This window comes from Sceloporus undulatus, chromosome 2 (genome assembly GCF_019175285.1).
Source record: "Sceloporus undulatus isolate JIND9_A2432 ecotype Alabama chromosome 2, SceUnd_v1.1, whole genome shotgun sequence".
NCBI lineage: Eukaryota > Metazoa > Chordata > Lepidosauria > Squamata > Phrynosomatidae > Sceloporus > Sceloporus undulatus.
Genome location: NC_056523.1, coordinates 157,413,520 through 157,435,021, shown reverse-complemented (window position 1 = coordinate 157,435,021; position 21,502 = coordinate 157,413,520). Strand labels below are relative to the sequence as shown.

The following is a 21,502-nucleotide window of genomic DNA, read 5'->3' as shown; positions in this document are numbered from 1 at the left end:
ACCCCTCCCTCCTCAACTGTCATCTCGGCCTCAGAGGGAGCGATCAGGCAGACCCAGCAACATCAGGGACTGCCTGAAGGACGAGACTTCTCCCTCCTTTAACTGTCACATTGTATTTTGTATTGTATTGCAATTTTTACTGTACACTGCTATGATCATTGCGGAATAGTGGTCTATAAATAAAATGTATTATTATTATTATTATTTTCTGGACACACTCCAGCTCCTCAACACTCTTTTTGAACTGTGGTGCCCATAACGGAACACAGGATTCCAGGTGAAGCCTGACCAAAGCAGAATAGAGTGGCACTATTACTTCCCTTGATCTAGACACTATACTTCTATTGATGCAGCCTAAAATAACATTGGCCTTTTAAGTTGCTGGATCACATTGTTGACTCATGTTCAACTTGTGGTCTATTAGGACTCCTAGATCCCTTTCACATGTAGTCTTGTTAACCCAGGTATCTCCCATCCTATCTCTGTTAATTTCATTTCTTTGCCCTTACATTTCTCCTGTTGAAGTTAATTTTGTTAGTTTTGGCCTAGCATTCTAATTTATTAATATTCCAAATGTTGATCCTCTCCTCTGAGGTATTAGCTACTCTTCCTAATTTGGTGTCCTCTGCAAATTTGATAAGCATTCCCCTATTCTTTAATCTAAGTCATTGATAAAGATGTTGAATAGCACTGGGTCCAGGACAGAACCCTTTGGTACCCCTCTGGTCACTTCTCTCCAAAATGAAGAGGAGCTGTTGTGGAGCACCCTTTGGGTTCAGTTGGTCAACCTATTACAGATCTGTTTAACAACTGCATTGTCTAGCCCACATTTTGCTAGCTTGTTTGCAAGAATATCATGGGGGATCTTGTCAAAGGCCTTACTGAAATCAAGATATACTATGACTATAGCATTCCCTTCATCTATAAAGCTGCTAATTTTATTTAAAAAAAAGATCAGATTAGTCTGGCATGATTGTGCTATTTGCTTGCAATGACCACATTCAAGCAACATGCTTTTATTGCCTGTAATGTGGGTTGCACAAACAACAGGCCTTCATTGGGGGCATTTCCCTCAGCAGGGACCACTTAGTTATTGGTACAGAAAATCACTCCACAACAACATTATTGCTAGATTTCATGAAATAAATAAAAACAGCTATTTTCCTTAAGAGTTTACATCCGTTTCCTATTTTGGGGAGAAGTTCTCAACAAGATTTCTGTTTTGTTTTGTTCTGAGTTGGAAATAACAGTGATGGTATTTTAAGGACACAGAAATTCTCTCTCTCTCTCTCTCTCTTGTACAGAAATGGAGATCTGAAAGCTACTAAAATGTTTTGCTTCATGTAAACATGTTTCCCGCCTTTGGATTAGAATACAGTGAAATATTCTTCGTCTTGCACCACAAACACGTATGCTGACACCAGACATCTTTATTCTCTCAAATACACTGCAATTCCTTTGGGATCAAAAAAATAAACCAGAATGTACATAATGCTAATTAGTTTAAAATTGTGTGCATGAGAACAAATGTTTTTTAAAAATTAATTTCACAACCAGTATTTCAGCTAATAAACTCAGCTGCACACAGAAAGCTAATCATTCTACACTAGAGAAATCAGAACTCCAAGACAAGTAGATGAAGTAGGCAAACCTGTACACTATATTTTGCTGAAAGCTTTTTTCCTAGTCCATGAGCAAAGAATGACATCTCATCTGGGCCAATGAAAACTTTTACATAGCCCAGCTAAGTTTTTATAAATTTATTAGATACTTCAAACAGCATACTGTTCACACCATTCTTCAGACACAGGCTTGGTGAACAGGGTACTTATTACTTTTTAGGGTACTGTATTTATTGAACCCAATTCCAAATCTGAGCTTGCAGACAGTATCACCACATAGACACCACCCTGACAATAATCCAATCTGTTATTATTTATTATGTATATATTGTCAAACATTACTAGTTTGATTTGCAAAGACTCTTGATTTGAGAGAATCATAATGAAGACAAAATATTCCCTTACCTAGGTACACGAGGGTCGTGCCACGTGCTTACCCCAGTCTGAGTATGTAGGAAATACACCTGTCCCTGCTGAGTGGTCCTTTGCTCTGTTCATTAAGAAAAACCAATGTGAAAAACAAACAACAATATTTAAAAGATCTGTTTCCTTGACTGAAGAAAATGTCAGTGTATACAAGTTGCAAAGCTAGCAAATTAGGGATTGAATGTGCCATAGCACTGACTATCCATAGAACTTTCTTCCACCAAAGATCTGTCCAAAACTCAAAACTTTTTAGGTATTGTTGTCTATGGCAGGTTTAGTGCAAGTAGTTAGACCAAAGCAACACTGGGTTAATATTTTATTCAATACTTTTTTCCAAGGAGACACTGTATTTTACATCATTTTCATGTTATGCATATAAACTGTTCTTACCTGTTCTTGCCCAACTGGAAAAGTAGGACTGAAAAGTAGCAAGCTTGCTCAATTTAAGCTTTTTAAAGCCCAGTCCTATGTATGTCTATGATGTGTGTGACAATAGTTGAAACCCTGTGATGAGTCCACAGGATAGCGTACATACACAGTATCATGTGATCTGAAACAGGCCAAGGATACTATTCTGTCAAGCAGTTGCACTGCTCTGTTCACAACATTTTAAAGGGATTTGAATCTATGCCATTTTCATTTTGTATCCTTCTCATATTTGTTCCACCACTACAACTTTTTTCTTACCACAAAACAGATGGAGGGAAAAATGGAATAGTGGCACATTGTCTTTTCATTGGTAGCATCCTTCTGGAAGAACCTCAAGACACTGACATAAGACCATAGCAACACTGCTGAAATGCCAATTTCAGTGTGGGTCTCAACGGTTTTGAAAACTACATTTCATGAACTGAAATAACAGAATAATTTCTTTAGGAATACACGGGAAGTATATTATTGCATGTAACTTAAATTCCTCCTCACCTTTGATAACACCAGGGATATCATTAGGGAGGTGCAGACTGCACCAGGTGACACCTGGGATGATACACTCAAAGGGAGTTTAATAACTACAGGGCAATTGAGAAAGGGTACTTTTCTTGCTTGCCCAGAAGTTGTACAAAACCCCAAAGGGGCCACAGCACTACCCCTTTCAGTAGTGGTGGATGCTGGGGGTGGGGGTGGGGGGTGGAGGAGCCTTTGGAGTCCTATGTGGCAGCAGTCATGCAGAACTCTGAAGGCTTGGGGGAGGGGCTGCAGTGGTCTGGCCAGGCAGGAGGAGGGGGAGAGCAAGGGAGTTCACACACACCTACATCGGCACCAAGTGACACCCTCCTTGGGGACGCCACGAGATAGAACCTTGCAAATACATAGAATGATAATGTCAAGAGATGATTTCCTGGATATTTCATAAAAGTCAACAGAAATCTATTTCTGTGCAAAACTCTCAAAATTATGTAGAGTGTGTGCACGTGTGTATTTATAAAGTATCACTTCCCCCTCATGTGCAAAGGTTTAAAGGTTTTTTTTTTTAAAAAAAAGATAATGTGCAGAAAAATCACTTATATATCCATATAGAAAACTCTTTCAAAAAGGAACAGAAAAACAGAAACTGCGGGACAACATCTCTCTCTCTCTCTCTCTCTGTAATATTTTACCTACTTTTTTTTTCTCAAGAATCTGAGGTTGAGTAGATTAGATTGCAAACTGGACTAGTCAGTTTCACCACTGCACTGATTGACAAGGTTTTAGAGAAAGTAGCAACCATAAGAAAAGGAATTAACTGAGCACCTCATTATATTTGTACAGTTATCAGAATGCCAATGCTCAACTGAAGTAAGTACCATGAAAGAGAAAGTCCAATGATGCATCTTTCAAAATGACCAATCATACACAACCTTTGTAATGATTAAATAGATATTTAAAGTTTTAAAAATAACTACCATATCCTTCAGGTAAATCTGGAGGAGTATGTAGATGGGTTCTGCTCATGTAATTCCTGTGCCTCTGAGACCGCACTCTTCTCTCTGCTAGCCTGGGATCAGATGACTGTCCACACATTGCACCATTGATTCCTGTAACAGGTGTGTTCTCATCCACAAAGCAACTCAGGGGTCGACCAGGACTGGAATATTCTGAGGCTGGCCTATTGAAAAAGACAATAACAGATTTCTTTGTGTACTCATATGTAAAATCCTGTTCAAGATGAAAATGGAAAATATATAATTCACTTGAACACCAGGAAGTCAAATCAGAATGTGAGGAGCTGGAGATAACATATTACTAATGGTTCAAAAGTCTCCTTCAGGAACTGCAACAAGATCATCAACACAGATCACTGTGAGGGAAGTAGATACAGATTCATTAGCCCCTTCAGAGACTTCTTAACTAATGAATTAAAGATAAAGCAAGGTAGGTGAAGGTCCTGGCAAAGGATAGCGGTGAGCAGATATTACCGTCAATTAGGTCTTCAAAGATAGCAGAGGAAAGGTAGGAAATTGTTGTGAGTTAAGAAGGCACACAGTTCCCCAGGAAACCTTGGAAGGCTGCACTTACACACTTCCACAATTCCCAGGGGAAAAAAATCAAAACAGATGTTGCTCCCAAAAGCTCCTAGTGTCCTCTAGAGGTGGGGGCATTCTGCTCATGTTTCTGGCCCTCCCTGGGCCATTTCAGGCATAGACGAGTCCTTTTATACTACAGTAAGTGCCCTGGAAGGTTTATTTTCCCATGACAGCTTGGGGGCACATGCAGCCTGCACTTTCTCCACTCCTCCAACACAGGCAAGCCCTCTCCCTTCAGGAAGAGGAGGAATCAAAGAATCATGGATACTTCCTAAACTGCAACAGAGTATGCAAAAGAACACAAAGGACTGGAAACATACCACTTTCTAGCCCAAGGCCTTAGAGTTGATGGTTTTGTGGATGCTTCTAGGACTAGTAGAGCACAGTAGAAAAGATTTTTCACAAGCATCCAACTGATTCATTCTGTGACATTAGTCTGGATGGCAAATCTGTCTGTCCAGCTAGATGAGAACTCTTATTTGAAGCAACTTGAATTAATTGCTAGTGCAACAGAACAATTGAGGTCATGAACTGTGGCTAATGAGACTATTAAGGTATGCTGGCTTTGTTCCCATGGATCCTGACCTGACGGAAACAGAAGCAGAAAAGGGCTTGACCAATTCTTCAGGAACTTGTCCCTAAACAAATTCCTTCCCAAATCAGTTCTTCTGGTTGCACTACTTGCTGTTAAAAGCTGAAGTTAACATGCCTATATGAGGACAGCCACACCACCACAGTAGTATCCAAAACATCAAAAGTGATCCCTCTTTTGTCTTGACAGAGGGAGTTCACAAGAACATACAACTCCCCTGCTAAATGAATCATTACAGGCAAGATATTGTGTAGGATGCACTAGTTCCAGAGCTGCAACACTAAATGCAGGAGAATTGACACATGTAAGTTTCTTGCTTATTGATGTGGTCACATCATCTGTAGAACTCCCTACACCAGTCTCCTCAAAGCTCTGGGTGTTCTGGTGACAGACAGCTGATGTGCTGATGGGCAAACAGAATTCTGTGTTACCCCAAGGGATATATATGGTGGTTTCTACAGTTCACTGTCAGAAATATTTGAAGTCAACATGAGGGATATTTGGGATCAAAAAGGAATCTCCCTAACTAAGTTTGATTTAGACAACCATCTAAGAAGATAATGGTGAATCTCCTGAAACAATTAAACTTATCTTTATTTTAGCCGAAGTGCACTCATAACCAATGGAGCTGGCCTGGCTCTCTCCCCCTCTGAGGCTGAATGATGGGCTGGAGAAAGGGCTCTTCATCTTACTTGGGCTAGGCCTGATGGAGCTGGCCTGGATCACTAGTGGTACCAAAATGATTGGCAATCAGGCTATTGGTAGAAAGTGCTGATTATGTTTTTAAGGCATCTACTGAGAGAAAAGCAGATGAGGTCAATTCAAGATTTTTTTAAAAAATGACCTTTTCTCCTTCTCATCAGTTTCATCTGCATCTGACAAATGGTAGTTAGATTTTCCTTCCTTTAGGAGCTCATTAAGTTAGCAGATTGGTCCTGAGTAGTCTAAATGAATATGATCACCATTAGTGAAGGAGCCAATATGGTGGCTGAAGGATTAGTCAATACAGAGGGTATCATAGCTAAGAGTATAATCAAAGCTACAGTCTTAGAAGAGCAATCTCAGAAAATAGTAAGGAGACAACTTGCAGATGGAAACTGAAGCAAAATGCCAAGGAATGTTTAGGACACCTGATCAGTTGCTTTAGAACGTTTTGCCAGAAAAGTAAGCAGAGACGTGAAATCAACATTGTTGTGTTTTACCTTGTTTTGTAAAACCATAGCACAATACAGGGGTTCACTAATTTACCTCTTCCAGGTCAAACAGGGGAACATGGAAGAACTATCCATTGCTGCAATCCCCCCCTCCCCCGATGCATTTTTAAACAGTGTTTAAAGGCATGTACAATTTCTGAGCAATATTCTAAAAAGGACAGGTGACACTCAGTCATTTATTGAGAGCTAACAAGCCAAGATATAAACTAAGACAAGTCAAACTGACGAGATTTAATAAAACCAAGAAAAAACTTAAACTAAACTAAAGGACAAGACTTAAGGAAAATAAAAAGGGAAACTGGTCTGCATTCTCAAACTATCCAGTCTTTAATGAACAGAGAAAGAGAACATTCCTTATAATGCTGCTACTGTAGCAGGTGAAAAAAGAAACTGAAAGAGAACTGCTGAGGTGCACAATTAGGCATGTGTATTGAGGGTGTGGTGGTATAGTTTCTGCCAAACACTGCTCAGCTCTAGAATGTTCTGAACATGGCTCCGAACAAGCACAGCACACACACATGAAACTTACAGAAACCATTAAGTAAAATGATATGTCTTCTTTATACACACACTATTTAGTTCCCACTTCAAATGAAACCAAAAGAACAAGGGAAGGGGCAACGAAGAGCCCAGGTAACATGGTGACTGCATTCCAGAATAATGGCTTATAGCAAGCATTTTTCAAGTTGATCCTCCCTACAAGCCAAATCCTAATCAAACCAGGAATGGTTTGTTTAGCATGCCATCTGAAGCAAAGATCTTAACATGTTACTTGCTCTATAGGTCATGACTGAAAATTAGCAAACAGTTTATTAACAAGAGGGATGTGGTAGCTCAAGTGGTTTAAGATGCTGACTCTGTTGATTGCAAGATTGGGAGGTTGGCAGTTCAAGGCCCGGGTGCTGCATAATGGGGTGAACTCCCATCACTAGTCCCAGCTTCTGCCAATTTAGCAGTTCGAAAGCATGCAAATGCAAGTAGATAAATAGGTAACACTCTGGTAAGAAGGTAAACAGCGCTCTGTGCAATCATGCTGGCCACATGATCACAGAGCTGGCTCTTCAGCTTAGTAACAGAGATGAGCACCACTCCCTATGATCAGACGTGACTTGACAATCTTGTCAATGGGGAATACCTTTACCTTTACCTTTTTTTATTAACAAGACAGGGTTCTGCAGAAACCTGACTTATCCTTACAAACATAGTCACTTATTTCTATTTTGCTGGCATAATTATTAAAGTGGAATATTTAAAATCATATATTTAAAAACTAAAAATGGTCTTGATAGCCAATATGCTATCCATACCATGCTGCAGTCTCATATCATGGTACAGTGGTCACCACTTGAGGATAGACCAGTCCCCAACATTCACTTCTCCCACGTGGCTGCAATAATTACCATGAGCAGCACTATACTGATTGAGGCCATGGGGAAATTGAATTTATCAAACACAAAAGAATAGTGCCATACCTCATTTTTGTCATATTATTTTCAGTACTTTTGCTGAGATAGTATCATGCATCACAGGCATCTAAAGTAGCTTTCATCATATACCTCTCTGACTCTCATAGGAGCAACATTAGCGAGGAGCCTTATAGCCAAAAACAGTACTGTCAAGCAGCAGAACTAATAGGAAGGGACCAGCAACTAATAATAACTAGAGGTTCTAGGAATGGCGAGGTCTTACTGAATGCTGCAAAAAATGTGGTACAAAGATACATTCAATGAAGTTTTACTGCACATATCTTCTCTTAAATAATTCTTACCGTGTTGGTCGTTCCCACTGTGTTGTCCGTGTAATATGATTTAAATACTGAATTCTTCCAGAGGCTGTTCTTCTTTCTTCCCAACTAAAATATATATGTTGAAAGCAAAGCATATCTTTTTTTATTACAAGTGTATTTTAAGTGGGTTTCAGCCAACAGAAATCATACTATGTTCACCCCATCTGCTATGACAATATATATTGTGGGTTGGATTCAGATTTAGAAGCATACATGTGGGTGGGCAAAACTGGATCACCTTCTCTCCATCTCATCCAAGATCCTCCAGGCCCCTGAAAATGGTCCACAGAGGGTACAAAAAGATCTTGCTGAAAGGTGTGAGTTATACTACTGTGTAGAGGAAGGGTGCATCTCCAAAATTCAGAGGGAGGAATTATCTGCAAGCAGAACCATTCTGTGAGTTGAAGATAGATCCTGGATCACATTCTGACACAGCTCTCCTTCCTCACACATATTAGAAGCCTTCTCTAGCCTCTTCTGGGCTATAATTTGAGCAATGGTTTTTGATCAGATACTGAGTGGTGTGAAAGACAATGGTAAGTAAACACTGATGTTTTCAAAAACAACATGAAGAACCATGCCACACTGACTGAGCCTTCTAAATGTTATGTGTTGGCATGCACAAATATGCATATGTGTACATGGATACTGCCCTCCCTCCACTTTTTAAAACTTCTCCATCAAAGTTTCAAACCTCATACTAAAATTATAGTATGCGCTCTTCTCCCATTCTTCTCCTGTCTGTAAACAGTAATGGACCCATCATTAGGAGTGCAGGTGTGTGATTATCTTCCCCCCAATCACGTGATGAATGTGATTTAAGCATGGGTGAAGGGTGTACCAATATCATTAATGAATGCTGTTATGAGTTGGGCTTCTGGCACCAAGCAGATAAGTTTCAGACTTACACAAGTTGCTGCTATAAGCTTTATTAGAAATAAATAATTCAACAGATGATATAAATTCCAATTATAGTGAGTATAAAACTTGCCTGAAGATTATATTGTGACAGGTTCAAAAGAACTCTCCTCCCAATTCAGCATCTTTGAGTGTTATGTCATATCTTTACAGGATCATGGGCTTTCAGTTTTGTGCATTGATGTCTTCATTAGTGTTTCAAGACATTTTTTGAATTGGTTCCCAATGTTGATGGGCCCAAAAGGAGTGGTATAATACCGCTCCTTTTTCCAGCCTGGTTCAAAACTACAATTGCAGCCCAGATCGGGGCCAGTCACGTGTGGTTGCTGCAGCCCTGGAGCGAATCGTGCCAGCATGGCCCCACTGCTGTTTTTTCAGCCCGTCTATTTTGGGCCAATGACATTTCATCCACATATTTTACATAAGATGAGGTGATGTAGTATATGTTGCATCTAACCTTCCATTTTCAAATTAGCATTCCAACCAACCAGGGACGTAACCAAGGGGGGGGGTTCTTGGGGTCCGGACCCCCCCCCTTCCATTATAAAAATGAATGGTGTGTGCTGCTGTGCCGTCGCACCCAAGTCCCATTATAATGGTAGCACTTAGTCTGGACCCCCTCTTCCTAAAATCCTAGCTACATCCCTGAATCAACTTAGATCATTTAAAAACAAACAAGATGAAGGAATATTCCCTAAAACAAACAATAATAAAGCAGAGGCAAAGGTTGAAAATATCATACTCTGATCAAAGATTTCACTGAAAGAAATAAAATCTCCATAAAAACTAAAGATTTAGGATCTTTATCATGATTTGCTTACCATTTATACTCAACTATAAGTCAACCTCATGTATAAGTCAAGGGTAGGCTTTTGCAACCAAAATTATGGATTTTGATATGACCCGTGCATAAGTTGAGGTTAAAACTTTGGGGCATGCAACAAAGCAGTTTCCAGGAGAAAGGCAAAGGAAAACAATGCCAAAGAACTTAAAAAGTTCAGCAGGCATAACTGCTTGTGGTCACGCTAAAGGATGAGACAGTAGAGGGGCAGGACAGATTACGCTCTTGCCTTTCATTTTATAAGAGTTAAAGTACATATTTACACTGATCTGTGGATAAGTCAACTCAGGTTTTTGGAGTCAATTATCTGACTAAAGTTTCTAGACTTATACATGAGTATATACAGTAATTAAGAAGGAGTAATTTAAAAATAATGTCATGAAACACAGTTGAGATTTTCTTATGTACCGTATTTTCCGGCGTATAAGACGACTGGGCGTATAAGACAACCTCCAACTTTTCCAGTTAAAATATAGAGTTTGGGATATACTCACCATATAAGACTACCCCTCTTCCAACGCACACCAAATTAAAAAAAAACCCATCAGATTTGATTTCAATATGGTAATTTTAATCCAAATGTTTATGACATGCAGGTACTTAGCAGGAACCTTGTTGTATACAAAGCCTGCTTGGATTGGTCAGCTCTCCCTGTCTCCAAGACTATCAGAGCGGTAGCTACTTTCATACAGTCGCTGCATATGGTGGGGATGTGGCTGCAGCCGTTTTTTAGCTCCCCCCACCATATGCGGCGACCGCAGATTCTCCATTCCGGCTTGGAAGTTTGAGCACCTGCCTTATAAGATGACACCTGGCATATAAGACGACCCCCAACTTTTGAGAAGATTTTCCTGGGTTAAAAAGTAGTCTTATATGCCAGAAAATACAGTACTTTCCCAAAGCCACAAGTTCCCACTCAAGAATGTGAACATTTATGTTACTGATAGAATACTTATGCCAAATATTCTTGTAAAGTTAAATTGCTGATGAAAATCTCTCACCCCTAAGACTATATGCAAAAAAAAAGAGTAAACAAATGAATATAGTATTCATCTTTCCATTCATTATCACTGGAAAGAGACAAAACTTGCTTTTTCAGAGTACTAAAAGTGAAAGATGAAAAATGTATATGACCTGAAGAGAAAACAGAGTTTCTTGGCAGAGCTTGAAAATAATTCATTAATATTAATCTGTTACAATTATTCCAAACACTGAATTTGAAAATTATTTAAATCATTAACAGACAATGCTGTTGTGTAATGATTCTTGTGTAATGATTAATGTTTCACTCTCTTTTGTTTCTCTGCAGGTAATTTAGGAATATGGTCAACTCTAATTGTTTAAATTTTTCAAAAGGACATCACTAACACATCAATATAATGAATTAATAGAATTTTCAATAATTATAATAATGTAATTTCTAAATTGAAATTAGGGGCTACTAGTTAGTTTTAACACTAGTGTTTTCAAGCTCTGGGTTTTTTGTTCCTGCTTTCAAAATGTTAACTTACCCATCAGGTAAATCATTGTCGAATAGTCTACTGCAGTCCACAACCTGCCCTCCTGTGCCTATCCTGTCTCTGGACTGAAGACTTACTATTTTAAAAAGAGACAAGTCAAAATTAGACATATCACAATAAACAAACAGCTTCATTTATATACCGCTTCATACTGAAGTAACAGTGTCTAAGCAGTTTACAACTGTAAGCTAATTGCCCCCAACATTCTGGGTACTCATTTTAGTGACCTCGGAAAGATACACGCCTGAGTCAAGCTTGAGCCCTTTTGCTGGTATTGAACTTGCAACCTTATGGTTTTGAGTCAGTGGCTGCAGTACAGGCTTTTAACCACTGCACCACCAGTTCAAATCACAATTATGTTTAGAAGACAATGGAATGATATACAGAAGGGGCTGGAATCATGTTGCCCAATGTCACTGGACTGCAACTTCCAGCATCCTTCATCACTGGCTATATAGGCTAGGGCTACTGGAAACCCCAGTCCAATAACATCTGGAGGGCTGCTTGACTCCTTGCCCTGACTTACAGGTATGTTTTACCAGATCATCTTTTCAGCCATTTTTTAAAATTCTTCAGACGCTTTAAAATATAGGTAAGTTCAAAACATCTTTAGACTGAAACTTTTAAAAATGGCGCATTATTTGAACATTTGTTTACATCAGTATCAAGCCTATACATTAAAAGCCATCCATCAAGCACATAAATCTCAATCACACTCAAGACAGGTTGTGCTAAGCATATGAAACCCTTAAGTTACCTGAGGAAGATATACAAAAAATGATCACCTCTTTTCCCTGCTAACAGCACCTGTCTTTGTGGAGCTTGGCACTCATGCACTTACTTTCTGTCATTCACCACCAACACTGGCAGGGTAATTTAAATGGCAGTGTTAGTAACAATGCAGCACCATTTTGAAAGAGCCAATAATGCATTTAAATAAACTATGTCTTTTAAGTCTCTAAGGACACCCAATGTTCTATTTTCACAGTGAGGGAGAGTGAAGTTGATTTTGTGGAAGGACAGCAGCACCATAGGGAAAATGAGCAAGAGGACAGGTAGACAAATATACAGTATGTGATACAATTAAGGGAGAGCGCAAAATGAACTTCTACCTTCTGTTCCCCTCCTGAGATCCTTCCTTTACTGTTTTTCACACACATAAAAAGTTGCCATTAACTCAGAAATCACTCTGATACAAAAATTGGCCAGGCCATCATGATGGAAAACCAGGACTAGGAGAAGGGGAGCATGATTCTGTTAGTTTTGTGTGGCATTCTTATCAGCTTTTAAGAGCTGAATCCATGGTATCCTTCTAGATATGTTAACTGGGTAGGAACAGTGATACAGTTCTGCCCCTAGCTTGAGAACTAATTCCAGACATGTTGGGGGTCTACTGCTCAGTCCCATGAGATTTATATTATTAGGTCTTGTAGGCTATTCCCGCACAATTCTTTTATCAAGAAGATAAAAGAAGAGAAGAAACCATTTGAGGATTTGAAGTGAAATGCCATCACTACACTGAAAAATGTTTTCTTTCTTTTTGTTGCAATGAGGCAACAAAAGTGCTAAAACTGTACCAGGAATCAATAATAATTTTATGGATAAGGGCCAATAAATGGAAACTCAATGCCACTGAGGTTCTGTGGATAGGTGGTTAATTTAAAAAGATAATTTTCAAGGTGTTCTAGATAGGGTTTCTTCCCTCTTAAAGGATCAAATTTTATTCTGAGGGTACTCCCAGATCCAGTTTTGTCACAGGAATCTCACATAGCTGAAGAAGGAGAAGGAGAAGGAGGAGGAGGAGGAGAAGAAGAAGAAGAAGAGAGCCAAACTAAAGAAACAGGCAGAGTTGAGAAGCTGTGTGCACATTTCATAGTTCCAGTAAAATATGAACACATAACTAAAAATGACAATCCTTATACATATGGTAATAACACAGTTTGAGGATTTTTTCACAATAGAATATTACATTTCTCTGTCTGAAGTGCTGTAAATAGTCAAATGAAGACAGCCTGTGAAAGCCTAAGTAGCTTTGTTTACTTTATAAACAGGACAGTCAAAAATGAAACTGAACACATAACTTTATTTGTGGTTTCTGTGGCATTAAGATTAATGTGCTTTTCCTAATCCTGTTTAGATTGGAAATGAAAGCTCATGTCTAGACCAAAAGGAGCATCTATCCAGCAAAAGATAATAGAGAAAGCAGGCCTCACTTGTAGCACAAAGACATGCTAATATTCTGAATGTGAGACACCATTTGCAAATATAACGCTATAACATCACCCATGGCAATCAACATTCTCTGTATAAAGCTAATACTGAATATGCAAGTGTGTGAATCAGGTTACTCTGAACACTTATTTGAGTTATTATTATTCTGCTTTAGTTCATCACTTTATTTAAGCCCATATTGAAACTCAAGTCTTTTTTATAAAATATATTAACTGGGAGCATTAATCCTGTTGCGGAGTTACTAATGCAAAACCACGATAGTTATACGGCTACACAGTGACTCTTGCCTCGACCCTGCCCATCCCCACTTTCTAAGAAACAGCTACTATGGTCAATCAGGGCTTGTTCCCCAGTCTCTCAGGAAGCTGCTGAATGACACTCCCTCCCTGTCCTGTGAATGATCACTATTGTGACAATCAAAAACAAGATCCCTGTCATAATTCCCCCTCACATTTGAGATCACTTGCATGATGGGAGGGGGGGAATTGAAATGTTAGTCAGCTGCTTCCTTGTAAGTGGGGACTGGGATGCTTTTGCCCGTCCCTATGTGTCCTCTAAGCTAGAGAATGCACAGGAATCCTGAGTACCAAACTGTTACAAATACCTAGCTCTAGGTTGTACATTTGCAACTAACTCCCCAATAAGTTTCCAGCCTGGTTTTAGGAAAAAAATCATTAACAAGTAATTAAGAAATAAATTCATGAATTCTATTTAAACAGCAAACAAATGAGTGCTTTTGAATCCATATAGAATAATTCAAATAGTCAAGTAGTCTCTCTATAACTCTGTATGGGTCTGTGAATGACAGTTTTATTTTTACTTATGTGTAAGAAAAGGGGCTATCATCCTGGTTCACAGAAGTCACTGTTACATCGGATATGTGTGGCTCTGCCCCGGCCAGCTGCAGGGGCGGGGCCAGTCTGGGCCATCTATTCCATTTGTTATGAGGATGCAGAGGCGGTAAGTTCAATTGCAAACAAGGCTTTAATATCTCATCTAGGATCTTCCCAGTTATTCCCCCCACTCTAGGTACAATAAAACAGATTGTCTACAAAAACTCAAATATCCTTGCCTTTGGGTTTTCAATGGGCCATTCCTGATCTTGTTCTTTGCTAGGTTCTAGGAGACCCTCACCCTCCCAGAATAATAATAATAAATAATAAAATTTATTTATATACCGCTATTCCATTTGATCACAGCGGTGTACAACAATTGCAATGACGATACAATACAAGATAAAAATTGCAATAGATAATTAAAACGTGCAAAACAGTGCACAGTATACATAAAATCAACATTAAACCAAGCCAGAAATATACTCGAAGATGTTAATCATATAGGGGGGGGCCACACATAGTCTTTCCAGGCCAGGCCTCGTCTCTCCCCCTCAAGATGGTGGTCGGGGGGAGGGCTCTTAGTCTTGCCAGGCCAGGCCTCGTCTCTCCCCCTCAAGATGGTGGTCGGGGGGAGGGCTCTTAGTCTTTCCAGGCCAGGCCTCGTCTCTCCCCCTCAAGATGGTGGTCGGGGGGCTTAGTCTTGGCCAGGCCAGCCTCGTCTCTCCCCCCTCAAGATGGGGGTCGGGGGGAGGGCTCTTAGTCTTGCCAGGCCAGGCCTCGCTCTCCCCCTCAAGATGGTGTCGGGGGGGGAGGGCGCTCTTAGTCTTGCCAGCCAGGCCTTCGTCTCTCCCCCTCAAGATGGTGGTCGGGGGAGGGCTCTTTAGTCTGCAAGGCCAGGCCTCGTCTCTCCCCCTCAAGATGGTGGTCGGGGGAGGGCTCTTAGTATTGCCAGGCAAGGCCTCGTCTCTCCCCCTCAAGAGGTGGTCGGGGAGGGCTCTTAGTCTGCCAGGCAGGCCCTCTCCTCCCCCTCAAGATGGTGGTCGGGGGGAGGGCTCTTAGTCTTGCCAGGCCAGGCCCGTCTCTCCCCCCTCAAGATGGTGGTCGGGGGGAGGGCTCTTAGTCTTGCCAGGCCAGGCCTCGTCTCTCCCCCTCAAGAGGTGATCGGGGGAGGGCTCTTAGTCTTGCCAGGCCAGGCCTCGTCTCTCCCCCCTCAAGATTGGTGGTCGGGGGAGGGCTCTTAGTCTTGCCAGGCCGGCCTCGTCTCTCCCCCTCAAGATGGTGGGCGGGGGGGAGGGCTCTTAGTCTTGCCAGGCCAGGCCTGTCTCTCCCCCTCAAGATGGTGGGGTGGGGGAGGGCTCTTAGTCTTGCCAGGCCAGGCCGTCTCTCCCCCTCAAGATGTGTCGGGGGGAGGGCCTTAGTCTTGCCAGGCCAGGCCTCTCGCTCCCCTCAAGATGGTGATCGGGGGGCTCTAGTCTTGCCAGGCCAGGCCTCGTCTCTCCCCCGCAATATGGTGGTCGGGGGGAGGGCGTCTAGTCTGCCAGGCCAGGCCTCGTCTCTCCCCCTCAAGATGGTGGTCGGGGGGAGGCTCTTAGTCTTGCCAGGCCAGGCCCGTCTCTCCCCCTCAAGATTGGTGGTCGGGGGGAGGGCTCTTAGTCTTGCCAGGCCCAGGCCTCGGCCCTCCCCTCAAGATGGTGGTCGGGGGGGATAGAAAAGAGAATTCCCGTAGTGACCTCCAAACTCTTCCACTCAGCCTTTTCATTCCCACTGTATCCTCTCCCATAGGACCATTAGGCCTCCCGCTGTCCCTGTCCTCCACAATGTTGGCTTTGGAGTCAAGTCCTTCAGATAGTGGACTCACCCTTCCTGGCTCAGCAAATCCCTTGGAGACTTCCTTTCTCTGCTTTTGCACTTGGCCCCACGGCTCTTGTCCTACCTTGGGGTCTGTCTCCTCCCCTCGGTTCCCTGACACTGTCCCTTTCAGGGAGCCAGCTGCCACCACCCACCTGGCTTTGTCTGGTGTCCCCTTGTGATTGTACTGGGTTATTTCTATTGGCTGGGTGAATCCTCTGCTCTCCCTTTCCACGTCTGCCCCTTCTGTGCCTTTTGTCCCACTATTCCCACTATCCATCTCTCCCTCTGTGTCTTCCATCTCCATTCCTCGAGACACCTGCCTCAGGTCCTCTACTACTCCCATTTTGAATTCCCCACCCCCTCCTCTGGCCCCACCTCTGCCCTTTTCTCTCCTGTCTACAACCCTGACCCTCTCTCCTTCCATTTCTTTTGTAGCCCAGGTGTCAAGTGCTGCCTGCTCTGCCTGGCCACTTGGGGCTGTCTAGGCTTCTTGGTCTCTGCGTCCATCCTGGTATGGTGAGTTGAGCTGGATAGATGCTGCTGGACACCCCGATAACCCCCTTGCCTTGTCACAATGTGCCCTGTTCCTCTGACTTTAGTAAAAATCATTATTGTTGTTGTTGACCCTCTTTCCATGCTACTATTTACAGCATTATCACTATCTTGCTGCCCACAAAAAGAAAGGTAAGAAAATACTGTAACATGTTTTTTTAAATAAAGAAATAGGATGACTAAAGCATATGATATCACATTTTTGTTAATAGTTTTCTCTTCAGAAACTTCACTCCAAAGTATTCTGTTCAGTCACAGAAACTTCACAGGCAGGTGTAAGTACAAAGGATATCCGTTTTGCTGCAAACTATAAATACTGTATAGGTAATCAGAGTACAGTAAGATATTTCTCATGTAATAATGTAAGATAATATAATTTCATCTCAGTTGAGATGGATTTAATGGGGCAGAAATGGTTATGGAGATTGCTTAAGATTTCCTATAGTGTGGGGACAAGGTGCTTGACAAGAGGATGTAATCAGTTCTAATGCGTGAATTGTGATATTTAGAATAAGTACAATCTGGTTCTCTTCAGTACAGTTCAAAGACATATCTGTGTAAGTCTGGAAAACCAGTAAGCAAAGAGATTTTTCAGTTAGTCTCAAAAGTGCTATAAAATTTCTTCAGTACAGTGTTCTTCATATTTAAAGTTACATTATTTTCTCATATCATTTGCTGCAGATTTGGTGACCTCTTTACCTTCATTTTGCTCCTATCTAGTGCAAGTTCAGCCACTGTATTTAGGATTTCTATGGGCCCGAACAGACAGGCCAAAATACAGCTGTTTCAGGTTACTTTGGAGTTATGCTGTTTAAATGATGCATGCATCTTAAGAGGCTGGAAGCCACGCCAAAGCCACGCTCCAGTCCTAAGGACTGGAACCCAGCTTTGGTACAGCTTCTGGCCTCTTAAGACATGTGTATCATTTAAACAGCGTACCTCCAAACTGACCCAAAGCAGCTTTATTTTGGCCTGTCTGTTCAGGCCCTATGTTTTGTAATGTTTTCTGTGGAAAATAGTTTTGATTTACTTTGGAACTATATACAGAACTAGATATTTATCTTTGCCTCTGTTGTTATCTTTTGGCCCTCTTCAGACGGGCCTAAAGTGTGCCCCAGTCATGTGCTAGGGGGTTGGCCGAGGGCACACCGCCCATACTGGCCTCACCTCTAGCACATGACAGGGGCGTCAAAATGGCAGCGCCCTGTATACACGGGCGCCGCCATTTTGACGCAATGGACTCTTAACATCCGCACATCCCGACATCATTGTGCATCACAAACGCGCTACAAGAAGAACCCGCTTTTTAAGGGTTCTTTTTACTGCGCGAGGGAGCCGCGTGGTTTGTCCTCTGCGGCTCCCTCGCACAGCAAAACAAGGCGCAGATAGACCACCCTTTTTGGGCGGTCTGTATCCCGCCTTTGTTAAGTCAACTTCCACTGGTGGTGACCTTATCGATAAGAGTTCTCCAAGTCACCCTGCCATCAACAGTTTTGCTCAGGTCTTACAAACTGAAGCCTGTGACTTCCTTGATTGAGTCTACCCATCTGTAGTGCAATCTTCCTCTTTTCTTGCTGCCTTCTACCTTGCTAAGCATTATGATTTTTTCTAGTGAGACGTCTCCTCACAAAGTACAACAGTCTCAGCTTAGTCATCTTGACTTCCAGGCAGAGTTATGGCTTGATTTGTTCTAGGATCCACTTATTTGTCTTTTGGGCAGTAACGACAGAACTCTCCAGCATCACATTTCAAATGAGATGATTCTTTTATCAAATTTTGTTCACCTTCCAGCTTTCACAACAATACACAGATACTGAAAATCCAATGGTATGGACTTTGGTATTCAGTTATATATATCTTAACACCTGAGGATCTTGTCTAGCTCCCTCACAGCTGGCCTACCAAGTCCTAATCTTCTTCTGATTTCTTGACCGTAGTCTCCATTTTGATTGCTGAGACAAGATATAGGAAATCTTTGACTATTTCGGTATCTTCATTCTCTACTTTAATATTATGTACATCATCTGTGGTCACTATTTTGGATTTTTTTAAGGTTCAGTTGTAAACCTGCCTTCACACTTTCTGAATCTGAATGATTTGACTACCTTGGGAGTTGGAGAGCTGCTTTTCCATAATATCGTTTATTGTAGCCAGCAAGAATATGGATTCTGTGAAACAGGGGTTCTCAACTTTATTTTATTTGCAGGCAATTTGAAATGTTCTGAAGGTTCCCTAACTTTCTTCAATAGTAATTGCAAGAATTTGCTATTCTCTGCTAGTAGTGTCACCTGCATATCTTAAATTCTTGACATTGCTTTCTCCAGTATTTGCATCTTTCCTCAAAGTCTAGTCCTGCTTTACATATAACAAATCGCAACTGAATCCAGAGAAAACAGAGGTGCTTACTATCAAGTGTCCTAATCTAGGGCTGGAGGTGTGTTTACCAGTTCTGAATGAGGTTACACTCCCCCTGTGTTTTGGGGTTCTCCTGGATCCGTTCCTCCAAATGTCAGCTCAGATAGATGCAACAGTCAAGAGTGCCTGTTATCAGCTTCGGTTGATACGCCAAGTGCCCCTTCCTCGACCTGAAGGACCTAAAGATGGTAGTGCACAGGCTGGTTGAATCCTCAATGCTTCCATCATTCTGAACCATTGGAGTTTCCCGACTTGGTACAAAAGTAGCCCAATGTAGAGCACATTGCGACAGTCCAGCCTTGAGATTACCAGCCTGTCTGCAATGTGCTCTACATTGGGCTACTTTTGTACCAAGTCGGGAACTCCAACTGGTTCAGAATATGGCAGCTAGATTGATTACAGGTACATCCAGGAGTGATCACATCACACCAATCTTAAAATCATTCCACTGGTTGCCAATTAATTTCTGGACAAAATACCAAGTGTGTGGTTGTTGCCTTTAAAGCTTTACATGGATGGGGCCCAGGTTACTTACAGGATCACCTTTTCTGTACAATCTCGCCCTGCACACTCAGGTACTTTGGGAAACATTTGATTCCAACAAGCCAGGACTGGTACAATTTCCCAGAGGACCTTTTTTTGTTTGCTGCCCCAGACTGTGGCATGACCTGCCAGAAGAGATTCGACAGCTGAATATGCTGATAGCATTTAAACAGCACTGAAAACATATCTCTTCACAGCAGACCTAACCAATCAATTTACATCATGATTTTTTAAATTTTAACTATAGATTTTATAAGTTTTCTTTTTTAATTGTATTTTGTACAGTATTTTAACCTTTGTAATAAGCTTTGAACCTTGAGGAGAAATAAATAAACGTGTTGTTTGCTAACTCAAGGAAGGGAATCTCCAGCAGCTGCAGTCAGCAAAGCTATGGAGAAAGATGGAAGCTACAATCCAACACATCTGGAAGATATGTATTCCTCAGCTCTTGCATTACACCAATCTGGTTGCTTATGACTGTAATGCTGATATGGTTTAAATCTGTGGTGGCAAACCTATGGTACATGTCTGGAGAGGCAGCTGAAACTCCGGGGGCGGGGGAAGAGGAGGAACAGCACTTGCCTGTTCCCTCTTCCATCCTTGTCCCCAAGCCTTCATCTTCTCCAGAGAGGCGGTAAAGGTCCGGGAAGAAGTTCCGCCCCAGGAGGGCAGATGTCCCACCCCGAAAGTTTCCGTTCCTCCCCGGAGGTCCACCCCCCCGGCACCAGTACACCTGGTGTGCCAGAAGGCCTTTCAGTTTGGGCACTCGGGTCCCCTAAAAGGTTTGCATCATTGGTCTAAACACACAACTGCTAAAATTCTTTTTAAGCTCCCATGCATGCAAATATATCTGTCTAGCTATAGCTAATACGATTTTTTTTAAAAACTCAAATGGATAACAGGTTGGGCTGAAACACAATTTAAGACCCAGTATATTTAGTCAGCATAAAAGCATGCATTTCTTCTCATACACTTCATAACTCTCTAATACTTCATAGGGAGGTTAGATACTTACACAATCAAACAAAGGCAATAACACTAAGACAAACTTAATTTCAGAGTTCATAAACTATCTCCAGAGATAAATTCAATAATCAAAGGAGTGTTAACAAATAATAATGGCAGAAATGTATATTAAGAGATCTGTGAGTAAGAGAATAGTTTCTTTCCTTTCACACAGAAGCTTATGATACAGCACAGTTTCAATTAACTAAAGGAAGGGAATTATTTTTTTCACTGATTTCAATTCCACTATGGCAACCCTCTTGCACCTCCAAAAAAAATCTACTTTAGTGCACTATGGAACCTTTGCAAGTGGGTACAAGAGAGTCAGGATAAATAATAATAACAATAAAAGCTTTATTTATAATACCGCCCCTTCTCGTAATCAGGGCGGTGTACAACAATAATAATAAACACGGAATACAGAACATAAAAAACATTAAAATTTACATTAAAAATATATTCTAGCCTGCTCACCATTGGCCATCAAGGGGGGGGGGAGAGACTAACTAGGACATAATCGGGGAACACTAGCTAAAAAACAGGAAGTTTTAGTTTAATAGTTATTTTTAATTTTTATTCCCTTCATCGAACTTGTTTGTCTAGGGTCTAGGTAATAGCCGAGCGGAGCTCTATGGGGGGGGGCGC

The 21,502-nt window shown here is 41.4% G+C and overlaps 1 protein-coding gene across 1 annotated transcript in view; it reads right to left on the bottom strand.

Annotated features, from left to right (window-relative positions):
* Positions 1–21,502, bottom strand: part of SMURF2 (SMAD specific E3 ubiquitin protein ligase 2) — a 75,298-nt gene that overhangs the window by 41,206 nt on the left and 12,590 nt on the right. The window contains exons 5-8 of the mRNA XM_042449762.1: positions 11,415–11,499; positions 8,127–8,210; positions 3,932–4,134; positions 2,028–2,112 (exon numbers count right to left, since the gene is read on the bottom strand). Coding sequence (XP_042305696.1) covers positions 2,028–2,112; positions 3,932–4,134; positions 8,127–8,210; positions 11,415–11,499 — 457 coding nt within the window. The remainder of the gene's footprint in view (positions 1–2,027; positions 2,113–3,931; positions 4,135–8,126; positions 8,211–11,414; positions 11,500–21,502) is intronic.